Source organism: Bos javanicus, chromosome 19 (assembly GCF_032452875.1).
Source record: "Bos javanicus breed banteng chromosome 19, ARS-OSU_banteng_1.0, whole genome shotgun sequence".
Classification (NCBI taxonomy): Eukaryota; Metazoa; Chordata; class Mammalia; order Artiodactyla; family Bovidae; genus Bos; species Bos javanicus.
The window spans coordinates 50188896-50211424 of NC_083886.1; the positions used below are offsets into that span (position 1 = coordinate 50188896).

General features: G+C 41.3%; 2 protein-coding genes across 3 annotated transcripts in view; one reads left to right on the forward strand and one right to left on the reverse strand.

Annotated features, from left to right (window-relative positions):
• Nucleotides 1–997: 997 nt before the first annotated feature.
• Nucleotides 998–7456, reverse strand: DDX5 (DEAD-box helicase 5). Its single transcript, XM_061392406.1, has 13 exons — nt 7195–7456; nt 5844–6009; nt 5562–5658; nt 5348–5481; nt 5164–5229; nt 4785–4926; nt 4540–4700; nt 4264–4436; nt 3822–3932; nt 3517–3578; nt 3365–3424; nt 1888–2112; nt 998–1702 (listed from the first exon to the last, which is right to left on the reverse strand). Exons 1-13 carry the CDS (start codon nt 7236–7238, stop codon nt 1299–1301), a joined length of 1845 nt encoding a protein of 614 aa, XP_061248390.1. The 5' UTR covers nt 7239–7456; the 3' UTR covers nt 998–1298.
• A 202-nt stretch (nt 7457–7658) lies between these two features.
• The window catches only part of CEP95 (centrosomal protein 95), a 45140-nt gene continuing 30269 nt past the window's right edge, over nt 7659–22529 (forward strand). Inside the window, exons 1-6 of one of the 2 annotated variants that reach the window (XM_061392395.1) lie at nt 7659–8295; nt 10136–10264; nt 11776–11883; nt 14342–14452; nt 18461–18566; nt 19928–20043. In XM_061392395.1, coding sequence (XP_061248379.1) covers nt 8037–8295; nt 10136–10264; nt 11776–11883; nt 14342–14452; nt 18461–18566; nt 19928–20043 — 829 coding nt within the window. In that variant the 5' untranslated portion in view covers nt 7659–8036. The remainder of the gene's footprint in view (nt 8296–10135; nt 10265–11775; nt 11884–14341; nt 14453–18460; nt 18567–19927; nt 20044–22529) is intronic. The other variant, XM_061392394.1, reaches the window with a different exon arrangement.

A 22529-nucleotide genomic window follows, 5' to 3' on the forward strand; every position in this document is an offset into this window, starting at 1 on the left:
TTACTAAAGGGTCCATCAGTTTTCAGTGTCAGTCCTAAAAATACCATTCCTTGTCTTGTCCCTGGAAAATTCTAGTTTGTTTTACATTTTAGAGCTAAGGCATTAACACCAATTAAAGCCTCAATAACCAGTTTAAAATGAAGTCTCATAAAATCCTATCCTCTCCTTGCAAACTAAGACATTCAAATGAAGTATTAAGGTTGGTGAGACAGAGTTAAAGCTACCCACCAGATCTTTTCAGCAATAAACCCATGTTGATCCAACAAAAGGATCTGTATCACAGTCACTGTGCTTTGGGCAATGTGGCTTCCTCTAGGTTAACCCGTTAAATTTGAGGATTTCTTACATCCTATTTTACATTTTGAAGTCCTCCAGAGTTCCCTCAATTACTGGCCATTCATGACTCCTAGTTTGACTAGGTAAGAGCCCCAGGAGGCCTATGAAGACTAGCCTTTCTGTATTACCCTTGGCAGGAGAACACAGGACATGAATTCAGTCTTAGCTTGTGGCCAACCATCTTCAAGGGTGGAAGTCTTTCAGCCTCAGTAATAGTACAGCCCAGAGCACAAATATAATCTCTTGAAAAGTTATTTGAAGACTTTTCCCAAATTACAAATTTGCAAAAGGAACAGTCATCCATGTTCTCACTAAGCAATCTAAGTTAAGGGTGGGGCTATACACTTGTTTCCTGTTTTAGTATCTCCTTTCACCGTTCTAAGACTATTTAAATGACTCACCTGATTTGGGGAGGCACCAAAAGAAAGCCTTTGTGCAATTTAGCCTAGAACTGCTAATCAATCTAAATCAACTGCATTTTAATCCTTACAATAGGAATAGATCACTTTAAGAAGGGCCTTCTGATCTCCCCACTTCCCAAAATGAATTATAGAAAGGAGCAGTCAATTTTAGTTTTATGATTAAAAAAAAAAAAAAAGACCATCTAAGCAAAGTTTTACATGACATTATATATGTAAAATAAAGTACCATTTCCACTTAATTCAGTCTTCAAATATTTTTTATTGGAAGGCCATGCATTGCCTTCATTTATTGTATTTCAAATCACTGTACATTTACTTTTGTGAAAACACTGCCTGCATTTTCTAGTACAAAAAAAACCTAAAAATTGTTTCAGGAATGTAGAGAAATATCCAACTTAAATAGCGAAAAAGTGCACCATAATTACTGCTGCACTGCAGTCATTTCTGCATTTCCCGTTTCTTAAATAACTATCTTGTCTGATAACACACAATATAAAGAGCAATTATGAAAAACAGACATTTACATATACTTCTAAAGTCTTATTGAGAATATCCTGTTGGCATCGGATAACCAATCATAGGCGCAGCTGCAGTAGCAGGATATGCATATGCCTGTTGGTTCATACCATTGTGCATATTTGGAACGTTACTTCCATATTGCTGAGTGCTATCATAACCGTTCTGGTAAGTCCCTGTTGGATTACCAGTCCTAAAACTGGTCTGTATACCAGCAGACACAAAATTACTTCCAAAGCTCCCATTGGTGTAATTTGCAGCACTGTAAACACCATTCTGAGTTTTTGCCCCAAAATCTCTCTTAAGCAGACTAGAGTAACCGCGGTCATAATTTTCCCTGTCTCTAAATGTATTAAATCCACCCCTCTTGCCCGCAGAGTATCTGTCCCGCCGGTCATCCTTCATGCCTCCTCTACCCCTGGAACGACCTGTCAAGAAAAAAATTGCCAACCGGTTATTTCCATGGAACCAATCATTACTAACACAGAAAAGAATTTCGTAGCTCAATTTGAGAAGTCTTTTCTCAACTTCTGCCCTCACCCACCAATCCCATCCAAATGGACTTGTAAATAATCATGTGACCCCACACCCACTTACCAAAGGTTGGTCTTACCTGAACCTCTGTCTTCGACCAACTGAAGCAACTTAGGATTAATTGCTTGATTAGCTTCCCGAAGCACAGAGATAAGGTCGCTCACTTGCTTTATGTTATTAGGTGTAAAGAAAGTGTATGCTGTGCCTGTTTTGGTACTGCGAGCAGTTCTTCCAATTCGATGAATATAATCCTCTGAGGAGTTAGGGTAGTCATAATTGATGACAAATTTCACATCTTCCACATCTGTAAGGTGTTGCAGTGTGGCAAAATAGCAATGTACAGGGTTTTGCACACCACAACAGCCAGACCAAAAATAAAAAGTTAGACAATTGTATTCCCAAGAAGGTATGGGCTGCAAAAAATACAGTTAAAATGGTTATCCATTCCCTGTAGGAATACCATTGAGGTTGAAGGGGGGGAAGAAAAAAAAACAAAAAGCACACGTCATCTGTATACCTTATTACCCACCCAATGATGGAGTGTGTCCAAAGGACGTGTGTATTTCCTAACAGTCCCAAATTAGCAAGTCCCCTTACAGATCATCAAGTGACATCTGAATGCTTCTGCGCAGTAGGGCCACTTAAAAGTTCACAGCAACCTCCTCGTGTGCTCTCATTTTGAGGACCTTTCAACAAAAATGTACATGGTCCTTTGCGTTACACACTTATCAGAAGTTCAAAATTCTGGCCACACTGCTTGTCTTGCCAAGACCTTACAACCGCAGCTGCAAGAAAAACATACCTGTCCCCCAAAAGTTGTTTTTATGCACTGTGTCTCGTCTAGGCAAGCGCTTCCAAGAAGCCAGGATTCACTTGAGAATGTGTCTCTCTCTGGCAGGTCTCGACATGACGACTACTGTGTAGGTGAGGGAGGAACTTTCAAAGCACTGCTTTTTTTCCCACTGACTACGTGTGAGAAGTTGCTCCTGCTCTAGATCTTATGTGCCAGTACTCACCAATTTGTAAAAGGCTTTTAGTACCTTTTAAAGCTGCTCTCTCCATTTCAAACTTGAACAAAAATTTCATTGAACATTGAAGTTTGGAAATATTTCTTCGACATTTCAGCAAACTCACTGAAACTCAAAGACCCACAGATCACAGTAAACAGTTTGAAACAATGCTGTACCATGGCAGTCATGCAAAGCATGGGACAGAAGAAATACCACGGCAGTGAACTGTGAGGATAACTTCCATTTTTTTCCCCCGGAGAGAACAGTTTACGGGGCAGAGGTGGTATGTTCTGCCTTTTGAAGATTACTGGCACACTTTCAGCTTTTCACCTCTCTAATCGACTGGAAGCAGCCAGCCGATCACTAGTCCTCCATCCCCCTCGAGTCCTCCGATTGTCATGCCTAGGCCTTGCCACAAAGACTGCACCTTTATATGAAAAAAACTTAGAAAAAATGCAGAGGTTAAAGAAAGCAATAAACTTTCTTTAAAAAAATTATATGGGTATCTTCTGGGAAACCAAGCCATGAATTCGAGTTTGTACTAACCTAGCCCTCTGGAGGCCACATCAGTAGCAATCAGAATAGGAGCCTTTCCATGTTTGAATTCTGCAAAAGAAAGCACATATATAACCATCAATATGAATGGTATTCTAAGTCTTTGGGGGGTGGGAGTGGGACCCCGCACTTAAAATACTTACCATTTAGAACCCAGTCACGTTCCTGTTGACTCTTGTCACCATGGATACCCATGGCAGGCCACCTAAATTAAAGAAAAATTACATTTAAATCCTTGTAGATTTTAACCATGTGCTTTAAGGGTTTTGGTCACAAACCCTTTTAACTCCATCTGAAACAAGGTACACACAGTCTTTCCTATACATGTATACTACCAGATCATTTCCATCTTTGAAACTCAGAGCTATCAACCCTGATTAAACTTTGCCCCTTCTCCTGAACTCAGCTCCAATAAATATCTGCTTTAGTGGAGGACAACCACACATACCCATCTCTCCTCATTTTTCTAGTGAGTTCATCACATCTTCTTTTGGTTTCAACAAAAACAATGGTTTTGTTCTCCTTTTCACTCATGATCTCTTCCATTAGACGAATAAGCCTTGAAAGAAAAAATATTCTCAATTTTTTAAAAAGTTCATGGTTATGAGCAGACCACCAACTTTTACTCACAGGGCTACAAGAGAACACCTGCTTAACCTTTTTAACCATTCTACCCTTTACCCTTAAACCACAAGACAATACTCTTTCTGTTAATAATTAAAAAAAAAAAAAAAATAGTGATAGCCAATTACCTGAAGGAAGCAAAACAATTTTCAGCATGACAGATTTCAAATTAGCATTTAGATTCCACCCAACTGAAAGTCACTCTTAAGATAACTTGTGCAACAGTGACTCAACTTGTAGAGTTGTTTTCAGAGTTAGTCACTTACTTTTCATCCTTTTCTACGTCATGACACACATCCACAATCTGAAGAATGTTGTGATTTGCACTCAGTTCTAGTGCACCAATGTTTATATGAATATAGTCTTTCAGGAAATCTTCAGCAAGCTGTCTTACTTCTTTTGGCCAAGTAGCACTCCACATTAGGGTTTGCCTATCAGGCTACAGATTTTTAGATTAAAAAAAAAAAAAAAGTCATTGTATTTCAAGAACAAATTTACAGCTTAGTTTGAAGACATGACACAACATTTAAAAGGACACTCACTCTGATCTGGTCCACAATCTTCCTTATTTGGGGTTCAAACCCCATATCAAGCATTCTATCTGCTTCATCAAGGACAAGGTAGGTGGTTCTTCTTAGATTGGTTTTCCCACATTCTAAAAAGTCTATCAGTCTTCCAGGTGTTGCAATACAGATTTCCACACCTTTAATTAAACACACAAATGTTACCACAACATCCAGAACTTTCTGCATAATCAGTGACAAATAAAACCTTTTTGGTTACATACCTCTTTCCAAATCACGTATTTGTGGTCCCTTGGGAGCACCGCCATAAATGCAAGTAGACTTCAAGCGACATGCTCTACAGTATTCAGCAGCTACTTGCTGTACCTGTTGGGCCAGTTCCCGAGTAGGTGCCAGCACCAAGCACTAAGGAAAGAGAAAGCGGAACACCTTAAGGAGAGTCCTGAATTCTAGTTTTCAAGTGCTAATTTACTATTGCTACACGGGTAGATGATTTACACTGGCAATACCCAAAGCAGCTTTGTCCCTTCCTACACTGAAAAACATAACTCTATATATAAAACCACCACAATTTTATTCTGCTGTATATTCTACAAATCTCTATGCTTTTAACAAAGTTAAGAGAATACAATGTACACTTACAATAGGCCCATCACCTCTCTCTAGGAATGGCTGATGATTGATGTGGACAATGGCAGGCAGCAAATACTATACAAGAGAAAAGCAAAAAAATGAAGTCACATTAAAAACACTTCTGGTTTCTTTTAACTCCCAATCCATTTTCTTCAGGACCTGTTACATAACTCAAAAGTTCTCCCAAACTTACAGACAAAGTCTTCCCAGATCCAGTTTGTGCTACCCCAACCATATCCAATCCACTTAGAGCAACTGGCCATCCCTGAGCTTGAATAGCTGTGGGTTCAGTGAAGTTCTGCCTTGCAATCACGTCCATGACATTTGCTGTAATGTTAAGAATTAAACATCAATAATGCCAAGAGAAAAGGAATTTTTTTTAAAAGGTGGGGAAAACTAGCACTTACCAGGGAAGTTTGCCTCATAAAAATTCAGGACTGGCTTCGGGCAATTATGACCTCTAACTGTAATTTCCTTGCTTCTTCTGTATGTCTCTACCTCTTGCTACAAAAGAAACCATAAAAATTCAGTTTATCTCATGAGCACTCCCCCTAACTAAACACACAACCAATACACCCCTAAGCTAATAATTATCTACATTAACAGTCCTTTAAGTTTGCAAGACATTTCTAGTCAAACTTAAAAGTCACTTGAGTTACAGCCTGAAGAAACCATATGAAATTACTCACTGCTGTACGCCTAGCCAAATCGGGGTGTTCTTGATAAAAATTCTTCTCAAACTTAGGCAGCTCATCAAGATTCCACTTCTTTTTAACCAGTTTCTCTCCAGGATTTCCAAACTTCTTTCCAGATAAGGGCCCTGCCCTACTACCTCCAAATCGAGGAGCACCAAACCTAAAATTAGAGAAAAAAAAAATTGCATTTTCAAACATGTACAGACTTATTTTACCATCCCTGCGCACATGCTAAAACTCAATGAAAGACTCTGGAGGTGGAAGTGCTGTTCTCAGTGACGGTCATTCTTTCAAAAGCCACAGTTAGTACCACATCTCCCTCATTTCCCGTTATAGGAAGTACACACACCATTGAAAACAAATCAACAGCCCGGGATTTACTAGGTCGGAAACTGGCTGGCCAAGCTCTAGGAGTTCAGATACAAGGACAGACAACAGCTGGTAGATACTACTCTTTCCCACGAGCAAAAGAATTAAATGCCTTAAAAAGCCAATAAAGCAGAAGCTTAACACAGATGTTACTTAGCAGCTGTCCTGAACCAAAGAGCTCTGGTTTTAATAGGTAGCGGAACAACACAGGCAGCGAGTGCAGAACACGGAGGATGGTCTCGGGGGTAGTTAGGCAAGCCAATCGAGTTGAGGGATCCCTCAAAACGGCTTCCTACCAAGGTAGCAAAATTATATAACGAAAGGAAAATGAGGAGGAGGAGCTGGAGACTACCGGGGGAGGAGTCCCGGCCCGGGCGGAGTCCTTCGGGCGGCGTTCCCGCTGGGGCGGCGCTTCCCCCTTTGTCTCTCATTTCTCTCTGCGCCACATTTTCTCGACGCTGCCATTTTGAGCTCCTCCGCCGGGCGGGGTAACAAAGGCGCCGCCGCCATGTCCGCCGCCGGCATTTTGTACCCACGGCTCAGCCACATGGCCGATTCCCGCGGCGCCGGCCACCCTCCAAACATCGCCGCATTAACGGCTTCGGAGGCGGCCCCCTCGGCACCCACAGAACCCCCAGATTCCGTAAAACTCCTGTAAGCTTACATCTAATAGCGGCAACTTTGCCTCGAAGCGCCGCGCTTTCCTCCCCTCGAAAAATGTGCTCGAAATTCTCCGAACAATTGCCAAATCATCAAGGTCCCGATACCCCCTCCCAAACAAAAAGGAATATTGAGGACCGTTAACATGAAAACTCCAGGTTTGGACAAATATCAAAATGGCGCAAGCCCTTTTCGACGGCGGAGGCCCAAGAATAGTCTATAGAAGCCGAGTTCCCCCCACCACCCCACCCCCGCAACCCTCATCGGTCTCCCATCCCCCACCCGCCGGGCCTGACAGGTCGGTTCCCACACTCACCCTCGATCCCGGCCACGGTCTCGGTCACTCGAATAACCCGACATGGCGTCAATGGTTGCGGTTGGCGGGAAGCGAAGCGGAGAGAATCGGGTGCGACGAGTCGCTGGAGGTGGCTCCGGCGACGGCAAAGCCTTGCGGGGGCGGCAGCGGCGGAGGGACGACGATGACAGAAGCCAAGGCTGCCCAACAAGAGACCGGTGGAAATGAATGAGGTGCCGGCCGCGTCCCGGCAGCCGGTTTTATAGCCTGGCCCGCCTCCTCCGCCGCAGAGAATGCTGGGAGCCGCTCTATGACCTAATCACTCCGCCCCTGCGCAGAGGTATTAACGCCTGCCGGCGTTCCGGGATCCGCCATTTTCTCGCCCCTCCCCCCTTTGCCGATTTTTCGCCCCTTTCAAGGATGGTACCCGCCCCCCGGCCCCCCGCCGCGGTCCTCCACTGGGATGCCTCAGCCTGCACTCTCTTGACTTCACCTTTTTCTGGTTTTTGACACTTCAGGGAGACCACTGGGCCCTTTTCCAGGTCTAGCCCAGACAATAAAATGTCCAGCCCACGTCAACCCACTCGGTCCCCTTGAAGATGTTTACGTCTCCAAAGAGCCTTTACGCCCATTACTGGGGCGACAGGAAGGCGGAGCCCGACATTGTCACGTGGCTGCCCCGCCCGCCGAGTGAGCGGGACGCACTACTTCCCCAGTTGGCGTCGGCGGAGGAGTACAAGACGAAATAGCTCACCGGAAGTGCCGTGCTAATGCCCCCGGGAAATTGGCCGGGGCTGTTGGGTGACCCGAACTGTCAAACCCACCCACCCCAGGACCCCTGAGCGGGATCTGGCTGGTGAAAAATGGTATCTAGAGCTCGCAAACCGCCACCTCGGCACGTGCTGCCAAAGGAAGTACTCCCCGCGGTGACCAATCAGCAGCGAGAATTCGTTTTAACGTCCCTCCCTTTTCCACCGCATCCCTTCCCGGCACTTTCGTTTGCTTCCTCTCCTGTCAGCGCTGGGTCCGCTCCGTGCGGCCCTTTCAGGACGCCGTCCCGCGCGCGCCGGGCTAGGAGTCCGGAGGCAACTTGCCTCCGCGACATGGCCGGCTCAGAGGCTGGTGAGTCTCTGCCTGGAGTCCCGTTTGTGTGTGGGCTCAAGTCCCCTTTCAGTCCAAGTCCCGAACGCCCCTCCCCATCTTGTCTTGAGGCTTCGGGTGGCTCTGGGTTGCCGGAGGGGCTCGTGAGACAATCCGGTCGTAGTTGGCGGGTTCTCTGGCTGGGGCTTAGCCCCGCTCCCTGGCGCATTCGAAGTTGTCGAGCCTGTTTTGGGGTGGGGAGACAAGGGCCCTGCGGCGAGGCCCGCAGCACGCGAGCATGTTGGCTGTAAATGATCAGAAAGTGTCTTTGCCTAGACTGGTATTTTCTGGGGAGTGTGCCCTCTGCTCCTGCATTGCGGGGCCTGAGACTGAGTATTAGCACTCTAAAAATCTGTTGTCATCCCAAAGCAGAATAGTGGTGGATTTTCCCGCTTCAGTGCTTTCAACGGTTACCGGCTTTCTGTAGCGCAGTTTTTGAAAAGCGAGTTGATTGGGTTGTCTAGGACGCTTTCATCTTTTTTTCCAAGACAGCGTTCAAACCAGTTGTCATGGTTTGGTCTGCTGTTAAGTAATGGTCACTGGGAGAGGGAGTTAAGGTGCCCTGACAGTCCCACACATACACATGTTTATTTCTAGAGCATACTGAAGATAACGTGCACAATAAAAGAACTTGCCCCTTAATCGCCAATTATTTCAGAGAACAAGTGTTTCAGGTTTGCTAAATTACCTTTGGGTGAGAAGCCCTTGAAATAATTTGGCTAATCCCAACGGAGGGATGGTACACAGGAAACTTCGATAAGGTTAGTAATATGCTAGCTCTGAATTTGGAGAAGGCAATGGCAACCCACTCCAGTACTCTTGCCTGGAAAATCCCCATGGACGGAGGGGCCTGGAGGGCTGCAGTCCTTGGGGTCGCTAGGAGTCGGACACGACTGAGCGACTTCACTTTATTTTTTCACTTTCATATATTGGAGAAGGAAATGGCAACCCAGTCCAGTGTTCTTGCCTTGAGAATCCCAGGGTTGGGGGAGCTTGGTGGGCTGCCGTCTTTGGGGTCGCACAGAGTCGGACACGACTAAAGCAACTTAGCAGCGGCAGCAGCAGCAGCAGCAGCTCTGAATTTAAAGGCGTTTTTATGAATTTCCCAGGCCTCTCTTCATATATGTCAAGTATAATTAAAAATAGAACTAACAAATGCAGTAGTGTTGGTGCCATTACTCTAGTTCTTCACAGGCTAGGTTAATCACCACCTATTTGGGCAGCAGAGAAATTCCAACTTGCACAAGATAATTGGGTTAAAAACATGACTAATTCTATGGGGAATTTGAAGCAACATCCATTAATTAGTTTCTAGTAGCCTGAGATTATCATTAACAAACTGTCTTGTTTGTGACATCCTGTTTACTTGTAAATGTGTTGAAAAAACATCTACCTATGGTTAGTAAAATGAGATCAATGGTAAGCAACTTAAGATTTTAGGTTGCAGCAGTGAAAATTGAATTTGCATCATAGTTTTGACTAAATTGAAATTACAGCTTTTTGGAAGTCATCCCAAGAAATTAAATACAGCTTTTCAAAAATCATGCCCAGTCCAGTGGTTAGGGCTCCACCTTCCAGTGTAGAGGATGCAGGTTTGATCCTTGTTAAGGGATTTAAAATCCCTTATACTGTAGGGTGTAGCCCCCCCAAAATTTTTTTTAATTGAAAAAAAACCCACCTAGCAGGGTCTTCAAATTCTCTAACAATCAGATTCCTTCTCTTCTATTGAATTTAGTGTCTGTGTTTGTGGAGGTTATTTTTTAAAGAAATGTGTTTGACTTTTTCTAGTATTAGACTAATCTTTTCCTTCCTTTCCCAACAGAGTGGATAACTATTGCCAATAATCTTCTTTTGAAATGTCACATACACCTGAGGATTCGAGAACTAGAAGACTGTGATGCTAATGTTTTTATTGCTCTTTATCAATCCATTTTGGGAGAAAAGGTACCAGGTAAGAATACTTAAAAGCAGGAGTAATAGTGTCTCTATCTTAAGCCAGACGTTTCTAGTGCTTTTTAGTTAGATCTTTATATATAAAGTCTTGAGATTTCTCTTTTATCTTCTTTTTATCTAAATAATAGCATTCATTGCCTTAATGAATATCTTAGGAGACCCACCTATAGTAACTGCCTTGGTCATCAACTGTTTAATCATTCATAATGTTGTGTGAAAGTCACACCTTCTCTGTAAATGTACCTGCATGGGTTCTAAGAAAGTGAAAGAAAGAAAGTGAAGTCGCTCAGTCGTGTCCGACTCTTTGCAACCCCATGGACTGTAACCTACCAGGCTCCTCTGTCCATGGGATTCTCCAGGCAAGAATACTGGAGTGGGTTGCCATTTCCTTCTCCAGGGGATCTTCCCAACCCAGGGATCAAACCCTGGTCGCCCACATTGTGGGCACTGAGGCATGAGGGAAGCATGGGTTCTAAAATTGAATGGAATTTGAAGACTTGTTGAGTCTTGGTATTTAACCAATATTATGGATAAGAATTGTTGTTTGTACTGTGTTCCTGGTTGACTATCTCAGAGTCCTTATCCATAGATTCCTCTGCTACTTCTGTATGTTTATATTGTTTATAACCATTAAGCACTAACGCTCTGTACAATCTCTCTCCCCTCCATTGTTATGAGTCAGTGCCCTCATCACTTCCTGGAATAATGGGACACCCTCCAGCTGGTATCTTTGATACTAATCTTTTTAGAGTACAAAAGTGAAGTGAAGCCGCTCAGTCGTGTCTGACTTTTTGCAACCCCACGGACTATAGTCTACCATGGGATTTTCCATGCAAGAGTACTGGAGTGGGTTGCCATTTGGGCATGTAGTTATTGAATCAGTCTTTTAAAATACTTATTTCCTCCTTCCCCAAGACACTTATCTTCCTCAATACAAGAGGAGAAATTCCAAATTTAAGTTGTCATTAAAATCTTTCTGCTCTGATCTATATTGATCTTAAAAGCCTTTATGCCAGTAATTCCCAATAGCTTGCTTTAACAGCACATATATGAATCCTCCTTTCATACCTGTTATGGGTTTTTTCCCTCTTATGGAAAGCAGCCTGGGTTAAAGTCCCAACTCACGGGTTCTCTCTCTTATTAGAGTATTAGCATCTCCTTGAATTTATGGATCTATTTAGCTTTCTTTAGCATGGCACTTATGGAGCATGTTCATATATGTGTTTTGTGTGTGTGTGTGTGTGTTAGTCGTCCAGTTGTGTCCGACTCTTTGCCACCCCATGGAATTCTCCAGGCAAGAATACTGGAGTTGGTTGCCATTTTCTTCTCCATATATATGTTGATTGACTATTCAACCAATAAAGATTCCACTTTGTGGAATTCAGGCTCTGTTTATCTGTATGTTATAGCCCACTCTGTTTAGGCAGAGCTCAGAGGCCTGGTCAGAGACAGGTAGATGAAAACTTGGATTTGCATAGGATGCAAAATTACATAGTTTTTTCTCCACAGATCTCATAGCTATTCCCAGGAATCAAGAGGACGACGCTCACAATGTGCAAGCAGCGATTGATTCGCTGGCTTTGGATTACCTACAGGTCAGCCTGTCTCACATAACAGGTTGGTATGTACTTAATCATCAGATAATTTAGCATTTTACTAAAATATTTTGTTGGATAGAACTCGGCCTTGTTTTACCAAATGAGTAAGGTTGTGAAATAGACCAAACAGCAAGACTGAACCAAGACAATTCACTGGTATAGTTAAGACAACATCCTTTAAAGCTTTTCCAGGAGAGTTGTACGTTGAGTTTGGGATAGGTCTCAGAATCCTAGCTGGTAATTTGAATTGTGTTTTGTTGTTGTTATTACTTTATAGCTACCATTCTGTTTGTTTGTAGTAACTAAAAATTAGAAACACCTGAGTGTCCATTAATAGGGACAGGTTAAATAAATTACTGTAGTTCCCTATAGGGAACTACTCTGCAGCTATAAAAGATAATTGATAATGCTCTATATATCAATACGATGTTCCATATTCATGAAATGATCTCATATATATTATATGAGAAAAATATGTAGTTATAATGTTGATTTGCAGAATATGCTATTATTTGTAAACACAAATTCAGAAGTTATATGCAGTTGATTGAATGCAGAAGGACTCTCTAGAAGTACATGTAAGAAATTTAATTCTGATTGCCTCCGATGAGATAAACTGGACAAGGGTGGGAAGAGATTTTTCATTTTATACCTTTTGTACTTTTTAAATTTTGAACCATATGAATGTATTACCTGTTCGGAATAAATAAAACTGTAAATTGTTTTTCAGCCTTTTTCCAAAACAGTATCCATACTTATATTCAAAAGCCAAACATAACAAATTCATTTGTAAATCTCTGTTTTGGTAGATAGAAAATGAGGGTTATTTCAGTAAATTATTTCAAGCTAATGAACAGAGGAAATTTTGGAGTCTTAAAACTATACCTGAATCACTAAGAGAAAGTGTATACTGTTTCATTCTTTGACAGTCATTAAGAGAGATACATCTTAGTCAGGATGGGACATTTGTATCTTATTTTGGTAGTAATAAGAGCAAAATTTTACAGAAATACTGTCTTTAAGTTTTTTAGTGTAGTTCAAGGTGAGTAAATGTGGTAAATTAGTTTGGGGAAGATTCATTTTGAGGGATAATGCTGGGACTTCCCTGCTCTTTGGAAATGGCTTTCTCTGCCAATTGGGCAATTTTTGGTATTTGTATTTACTGTATAAACATACCATATACCAAGGTTGTGTCTGCTTATAGAACTTCTGGTATGTGGAGTTGCCTCTAACAATTCATACCCACCCCACAGAAAGTTGCAAAACTGCTTACCTCCTCCAGTAGACTGCAAAGCAGCTTTTTACTCATGCTGTTTAAAGCAGTTTCTCCTACACGCTGAAGCACTGCGTTCTGGCGGGCAGTCTTGTTGCTGGGTTGGCACAGTACGCTCCCCATCCTGGAAACCACAAGTCTTGGATATGTCCTTGGAGTATGCTTGTGTATCTTGTTAAGCCGGAAAACATAGGACTTAAAACATAGGGCTTAAGATATCTGTTCAGTTGTTTTAAACGGGAAAAAAACTATTAAACATTGACTGTCTTTACTGGAGTGTTATAAAACATCAAATTCCTGGGTTAGTTTTTTGGATTTTTTTTCCTGCATCATGATTAAGGTTATGAATGACTGGATTATCTCAAATATCAAATTTCCACTCCGCCTCTCCCATACTTGTTTGAATTCATGCCAAATCTAATCTCCCAAAGGACAGCCCAAGTGTGTCAGGAGTTTTAAGTTCCGTCCACACCTCAGGTTGCTCAGAGTCCATTTTAGGTGACATTAAACACGTCAAGTTTTCATGCTTTTGCAGCCCGTTTCTCGTCAGCATTTCAACTGAACATTTATTTAAAATCTGTTTGAGCCAGGTACTGTGCTGGAGACTTTAAACAGTTTAAATGTTAGTTTCTAGGTATTACGTTGGTATAATGGAAGGTAAGGCTGGAGAGTTGGGGGTAAGGTGAGATTAAAAGGAGTTTTATATGCAGGGGACCGGCTCAGTTTTTAATTAAAAAATTGTATAACGTGTAGTAAGTAAATAGGAGTTAACAAATTTTAAAAATTAGGAATTCCTGATGAAGGTATCTTAAGTTTGTTTTTGTTTTATATTCTCTACTGCTTTTGTCTTCAGAACAAGGCATACCACCATCATTCCATATTCACCAGCCTAATAAAATTCAGCTTAGTTGTTTTATACTTTAGTATAAATCTTATAGGATGAAGTTCACTTAATTTGCTTCTTCATAAATAAAGGACTGTGCCAATGAATTATCACCCATAATATTCAGGACTACATTTTTCAAATATAATCAAGTATCAGGAAATTGATATTTTTGATATTTACACTGTCATTTTTTCTTTTGGGTTAATTTATAATCCTGTGTCCTGAACAATATTTTTATACTGGTATATCCATTTCAAAATCATGAGGCTTTCAATTTCTTGGTTAATTTTTTTTAATAGCTCTGTATTCTGTGTTCAGGAGAAAATATAGTGAAAGGAGATAAAGAATCTATTAAGAATCTTCTAGAAATATTTGATGGGTTGCTGGAGTATCTTACAGAACACGTCAGTGAAACATCTCACGAGAAAAGTAAGTTTAAGAATAAAATTTGGCTTGATTTATATTCTGTTATCTCCCTTTTTATCTTTTATCTTTTTGCCTATTTTTCTCCTTAGGAATTAGAATCACTAATACACTGTATCTGATGAATTTAATTGTAAATTAAGTTTCAGTTCTCACTGTTGAAGTGGTTGAAACTCATCTAATCATCACATCCTTTGTCAACTTGGGTATTGCTTATAAATTACTTTAAAGCAAATATAGGAAGCTAAATCTAGTTAAAATTGCTTATTGTCCTATTATTACATGAAATTCCTTACTCAGTAATTCCCATGTCAGAACTGCCATTTTTGCACAAATTTGGATATTGCCAAGGCATCAACAGAAAGAGTTGGTATGTTTCTGTTTTCAGCTTACACCTAGGTTTGTGACAGCTTGAGTATTTTTTATTTTACTCTTCAAATAATTCATTTCCCCAAATTGTAACAGTTTGTTGTGTGAAATTTTGATTTTATGTTTTTTTATTGCTGTATTATTAATATTTTCCAAAAGTATTCTGGTTATATTTAAACTGTATCACTAGTGTATAGGAGTTATTCATAATCTTTGACTCCATAAATCCCATTTCTAGGGATTTATCCTGAAGAAATAGTACAGAAGAAAGTTAAGGACTTCCTTGGTAGTTAAGTGGCTAAGACTCTGTACTCCCAATACAGGGGCCTGAGTTTGATCCCTGGTCAGGGAATTAGATCCCACAGGCTGCACTGAAGATTGAAAATCCCAGGTTCCACAACTAAGACCTAATGCAGCCAGATAATATGAAATAAATTAAAAAAAAAAAAAAAGTGCTTAGAGGTTTTCATGCACTGTTACTTACCACTGAAAAAAAAAAAAGGACCTATATGTCTTACCAATTTGGATTGATCAATAAATAATACAAAAGTGCATACAGGTTTCTCCTACCTCCTGAGAAACCTGTATGCAGGTCAAGAAGCAACAGTTAGAACTAGACATGGAACAATGGACTGGTTCCAGATTGGAAAAGGAGTGCATCAGGCTGTATATTGTCACCCTGCTTATATAATTTATATGCAGAATACATCATGTGAAATGCCAGGCTGGATGAAGCACAAGCTGAAATTAAGATTGCCAGGAGAAATATCAATAACCTCAGATATGCGGATGACACCACCCTTACGGCAGAAAGTGAAGAGGAACTAAAGAGCCTCTTGATGAAAGTGAAAGAGGAGAGTGAAGAAGCTGGCCTAAAACTCAACATTCAAAAAAATGAAGATCATGGCATCCGGTCCCATCACTTCATGGGAAATAGATGGGGAAACAATGGAAACAGTGTCAGACTTTATTTTCTTGGGCTCCAAAATCACTGCAGATGGTGATTGCAGCCATGAAATTAAAAGACGCTTGCTCCTTGGAAGAAAAGTTATGACCAACCTAGACAGCATATTAAAAAGCTGAGACATTACTTTGCCAACAGAGGTCCATGTAGTCAAAGCCGTGGTTTTTCCAGCAGTCATGTATGGATGTGGGAGTTGGATAAAGAAGGCTGAGCGCTAAAGGATTGATGCTTTTGAACTGTGGTGCTGGAGAAGACTCTTGTGAGTCCCTTGGACTGCAAGGAGATCAAAGCAGTCAATCCTAAAGGAAATCAGTCCTGAATGTTCATTGGAAGGACTGAAGCTGAAGCTCCAGTACTTTGGCCACCTGATATGAAGAGCCAGTTCATTTGAAAAGCCCCTGATGCTGGGAAGGATTGAAGGCAGGAGGAAAAGGGGACAACAGAGGATGAGGTGGTTGGATGGCATCCCTGACTCAATGGACATGAGTGTGAACCAGCTCCAGGAAATGGTGAAAGACAGGCAAGCTTGGCGTGCTGTAGTCCATGGGATCACAAAGAGTCGGACACAGCTGAGTGAACAACAACAACATTAATATACAGTGAATAATATATGACTCAGAATAGGTTTACTATTGTGAAGTTATCCAAAACAAAGGTTTTAGCAGCCATAGCAATTTATATAAATTCTAGTACAAATGAAGACAAAAAATGGAGGCAGGCTCATGATTTCTAATTCTCACATTGTTAATGCTGATACCTATGCCATGATTATAACATCTGAAATTAATCTTAAATTCTTTAGAGATAGTTTTCTATTTTTTATCCTTGTTGCTGAAAAGATTTAAAAGCATATAGAGATAAGGCCTAGAAGGAAAGTTTGAAGGACACCCTATACTGTATATTTCTTTTTATTTTAATTTCAAAAAACTTGAGTGTGTAATATATTAATATGTTAAATATCAACATAGGAACGCTGGGAAGAGTCAAAGCTGCATGCCATATTTATTGCTGTCAAATAAACCTATACTCAAGTTAGGGAGAGTGCCATAAGTATGTACAATAAAAAGCATTGTAAGAGAATTGGGAGGGAGTAAATGACATGCAAAAAAAAACCTGACCTAGGGGCACTCTCTGCCCCCTTCTGATGTCTATGTCAGAAGCTTTCAGTCCTTTTTTCACTTTAATAAAACTTTTGCCACACACAAAAAAACAAAAAACAAAAAAAACCTGACCTAATTCAAGGCTGCCATGGGTATTTCAATGCTCTATGGTTTTCTAGTCATTTTAGCAGCAAAAGTAGGAGGAAGAAAACTACCTGTAGGAGACTGACTGATTCAAAACGTTCTAAGACAGCAGTTTTTATGACATAGTACTTGATTACAGGTAGCAGGGGATGATAATGGGGATGGAGAGGAGGACAGAACTGAGAGATACTTCTATGCGAGGCTGGTAAAAAATGAAATGCTGAGTGGGGAATCTTCCAGGGGAGGTCAGAAGGCTATGGTGAGCTTAGCGCTGCTAGGAGGGAGTTGCTCACATGGAGTTGGAGAATGTTTTCTGAAGTCTGGTTCTCAACTTTGCAGGTCCAGATTTATACAGCAGTATTACCTGGAGCTGATCAGAATCTCAAAATGGCAATTAATAACAGGAAATATTTATTACTAGTCAAGTCAGGTATAGGGCAGTTTGTTCTGACCTGGCATGATCGTTTACCACTGAAGAACGAGGAATTTGAAGGCAAAGTGGACTCAGTGCTGCTGCCCACTGTATGACTAAATTTCCACCCTCACTGTGTGACTGAACCTTTCTAAGCTGCAGTTTTCTCCATCGGAAATTCTTTCACGGTTGTAGGAAAGGTTAATAGATACACATAAGTGGTGTAGTACTGAGCCTAGCCCAGAGTTACTACACAATGAATATTGACTAACGTTGTTTGGTGAATATAGAAATAGGAAAAGGTGAGAAGTGGGATGAGAATATGCAGACAGGTAGATGTGAAGTAGGAGATTTCACCCACATACCTCCTGGAATCGCTTAGTTACTGCCACTGTGAAGATGTATTTCTCTAGTGTATTGGGGTAGAAAAAAGGTTGATAGTCTTCTCTTTTTTTGGCTACTCGGTATGGCATGTGGGGTCCTAGTTTCCTGACCAGGGATGAACCCCTGCAGAAGGGCAGAGTCTTAACCACTGGATCACCAGGGAATTCCCAAGGTCGATAGCCTTAAGGAGAATTTCATCCACACCTTACTGTGGTCTCTCTCTTTGGCTAGGGCATGATTGGGAGCTTGAGTCAGGCTGACACAGTCATGTTTTTCTGAAGCTACACCCTAGTCATTCTGCCTCAGCCATCCCTTACAGATGGAGAGGTATGAGAATGATGAGCCTACCACCTAGCTTAAAGAAGAAAACGTTGCTAGTACAACTGTAGACTCTGCTCAGAGAGCAGCGCTTGCGTTGCTTCTTTGTTACCCAGGTAGTGCGCGCTCATTGCGAGTACTGATTTGGTTCTTACTTCACTCACAGGTACCTAGTTGACCAGTAAGGGGTTGGGGTATTTTGCTGTCCTTACCTCTATGCTTGCCCTGTAGAGAAATAATTGCATTAACTTGTTTTTTCTTTTTTTAACCTGGGGTGTGGTTTTTTTTTTTTTTTTGGTATTGTTTTTATCTGTTCCAAACAGGTGAAACTGGACAGGATTCTAAAGAATCCCATCGAGGAGACCCTTTGGAAGATCGAGAAAATACTAAAGAATCCAGATCATCATGGAAAAGAGTTTCTTTTGAGAGGTAGCTCTCAATGTCTGTGAATTTAATTAAAACAAGTTATGCTTTTCCTTCTATTAAGAATTAAAATTGCACACAGTATACCAGAATGGCAGCAAAAAGCAAAGCTAATGTGAATTTTACTAACTTCTCGTGTTTTAAACCTCCCTGAGAGAGTTTTAAGCACCTTGAGCTATGTATAATCTCAGCATTAACCGCCTACTTAATTTAAAACATTTCCTTGATCACCAAAGTAATTTATGTTCCTTGCAGAATACTTGGAAAGTACTTGGAGCAAAAAAGAAGCAAAAAACAAAGAATAAGATGAACTACATCATTCAGAACTAAATAACTGCTTATTAACTTTTTTTTTTTAAGTCTTTTTTTTAACTATATTTTTCTTTTGTGATTTAGCCATATTGTCTGTATAATTTTGTTTCCTAAATTTTAAAGTTTAACACGTCTTTTCCTAACTTGATAAACTCTTTATAATGATTTTTAGTCACTGTATAATATACTGTGCAAATGGATGCATCATAATTTACTAAACCACTCCTCTTCAGTAGAGGTAGTTTTTTAATATATATTTATTTTTTAAGGTGATACATACTTTAATTTTTCTTCTCTTTTCGTGTGTTTAAGCTGTATTCAAAGACTGTAAATGATATAGGGTGATTCAAAGTTGCCAAATGACTTTGCAGAAAGGCTGTGAGTGTTGCATATCCACCAGCAGTATGAAAGTGCTGGGGGCTGCGCTAGCGGCCACCCACCGGCATTGTTGCCTGTTAAATGCCAGAGTTTTTAAATTTGTGCTGCTTTCATAGGCAAAATGTAACGTTGTAACAGGCTTGATTATACTTCTACTAAGTAGAGGTTGAATATGATACTAAGATTTTCTTTTAAATATCTGATTATCATTTTGTGGAGTTTGTCGTGGTTTGAAAAGCACAAGCAAAGCCTTCTTATGTAAATATAGCACATTGTAGAATATGTGTCTAAAGAAGACTATCAGAAAATAAATTTCTTGACTTAATTTTTCATTATTAGATTAAAAAAGTATATAAGTGCAAAAGTAAAACAACAGAAGGATGTTTAGTACAAAATTAATATCCTACCCAGATTCCCTTCACACCCCTAAAGTAACCAATATTTATTGTTCTCTGTGTGTCTTCTCTTATACATTTAATCCTTGACACTTTATACACTGCTTTTCCCACCATGCATATATCAGATAAGCAGCAAAAGGGAGAGTCTCCCTTTTTCCTCTCATAGCGATGACCAGTGTGAGCATTCGTAGGCAGGCTACTTGAGGCAGTTCTCGGGATCCTGTCTGGAAGGGCCCTGTGGTCGGGCCAGGCTGTGAGTGAGTGAGGAAACTCTTTCAGGTGTTCCTTATCGTCTGGGGCATTGGGCTCCTCTTGGGATGGAGATGAAGCGGAATCCACTGGTGAAATAATTAGACTTGGAGACACAGCACACACCTTTTCTCTAAGAAGTAATGGTGAGTAATTAAACTTTAAATATCAGTTATTATTCAGCATACAAGTATGAAAATGTAAATAGTTATACCTGGGAGTTTTTAAAAGTTGAGAAGAATAGAGAGCCCTAACTGGATATCAGAATTGAAATTCCAGAATGCCACCATTACCCACTAAATATGAACAGTGGTCCAAAATGGATCAAGTGGGAGTCCCAGGTGCATGGGCAAAAGGCGTACGCAAGCTTGTCAGGTAACGTGTGGGGCTTCCCAAGTGGCAGTAGTGGTGAAGAAGCCGCCTGGCAATGCAGGAGACGCGGGTTCGATCCCTGGGTCGGGACGATCCCCTGGAGGAGGGCATAGCAACCCTCTCCAGTATTCTTGCCTGGAGACCGTGGACAAAGGAGCCTGGTGGGCTGTAGTCCCTAGGGTTGCAAAGAATCGGACATGACTGAAGAGACTTAGCATGCATGAATGCACATGTGGGACTTGATACCCTAGGAAGAAAAGCGTGGATGCAGCTTAACAGTCTAGTCACATTCAGAATACCCACTAAGTATAGTTTTCCAAGCTGGGTGACTCATTTCTTTCATAGTTTCAACCAAGTCTGTACATCCAGAGGCAGTTTTTCTCCCAGGCTCAGGCCCCATTTCCGACAGTCTACTGCTTACCTACAGGCCGGCTTTGAGCCTCTCACCTCGCCGTCCTCCAGCCATTCCACTTCTGTTCTGCTCATCCTGGTTGTCGTGCTCTTTTCTTGTCATCATATATTGAGTTGGCTGAAAAATTCATTTGGGTTTTACATAAGATGGTACAGAAAAACCCAAACAGACTTTTTGGCCAAACAAGTTTCTTTTTTTTTGGCTGTGCTACACAGCTTGAGGGATCTCAGTTCCCTGACCAGGGCTTGAACCTGGGCTGCAGCAGTGAAAGCACAGAATCCTAACCGTTAGGCCACCAGGGAACACCATATAGTTTCTTTTGTTGGAATACTCTTCCTCTTTGTCCCTGGAAGACTCACTCTGTACAAAGCCCGGCCTCTGAGGCTCTGTATTCCCACAAGTCTCCTTGCCTTATTTCACTAACACCATTCTCAACATTGCACAATAACTTTCGAGGTTGACGTTACGTAAACTGAGTTGCAGGGGCAGCAGCCACCTCATACACTCAGCCAGTGTGTGTGCGGTGCCTTCCCTTGCCAGGCAGTGGTGACGCAGCGCTAAACAGGCGCACACACAACTCCCTTCCCTCGCGGCATGCATACTCTACTGGTGGGGCAGTCAGTAAATAAGACAAATAAGTGAAATGTGTAATAAAACTTTTCATATTTGTCTTGCTACTACTGCTAAGTCACTTCAGTCGTGTCCGACTCTGTGCGACCCCATAGACGGAAGCCCACCAGGCTCCCCCGTCCCTGGGATTCTCCAGGCAAGAACACTGGAGTGGGTTGCCATTTCCTTCTCCAATGCATGAAAGGGAAAAGTGAAAGTGAAGTTGCTCAGTCGTGTCGGACTCTTAGCGACCCCATGGACTGCAGCCCTCCAGGCTCCTCCGTCCATGGGATTTTCCAGGCAAGAGTACTGGAGTGGGGTGCCATTGCCTTCTCCATCATATTTGTCTTAGTATCCCCCAAATTAGGAAAACATCAGGCCCACAGTTAAGTATATTTTGGAGTTGAAGAACAGGAATGGTAGAGTTAAATGAAGTACATTAAATTATGGCAGTCAAGTGTCCCACATTCTCTTCCAGACGCTGTACCGGCTGTGTGACTTAGGACAAGTCCCTTCTCTTTTCTGAGCCCCCGTTTCTTCCAGTGTGAAGTTAGAGAATTCAACGAAACCATCTCTGAAATCCTTCTGTGCTTCAGTACCCTTAATTCCAAAGAATAGACTCTTCTTTCCAAGGAATTGTGTTCAAAGAGCCTGAGCCTGGGAGGTCAGACAGTAGGCCATAGACTTATACTTGGCATTAAGGTGGGCAGAGGAGCAGAATACCAGAGTGAAGTGTAGGTAATGCAAGAAGGTTTCTTCAAGGCAGAGAGTCAGATGAAAGGGATGGTGGTTTTAGAAATGGTATTCTGTGATAGCCAGTGCATGTAGAAAGGCTGTATCTATAAAAAGTGAATTACTTGCTTTCAGATTTTAGCTATTCAGATGAAACTCAATTCAAGGGAAAAAGAAAAGGTTGAGAGAAAAGCCAGGCTGAGGTGTTTGGGTTTGATATCATATGGTAGCTTCCTTTTATATTGGATTTAAGTCATCAGATAAGTGTCATCATACACATCCTTAGACATCTAATTCAGACTTTAATTCCAGGATTATAAATCTTTATTGCAGTATAATTGATATATTATTATACAGGTGTACAATATGATTCTTTATTTGTGTATATTGTAAAAAGGATACCACAGTATATCTTGTTGTTCAGTCACTCAGTCGTGTCAAACTCTTTGTGACCCCTTGGACTGCAGCATGCCTGGCTTCCCTGTCCTTCACTATCTCCCCGAGTTG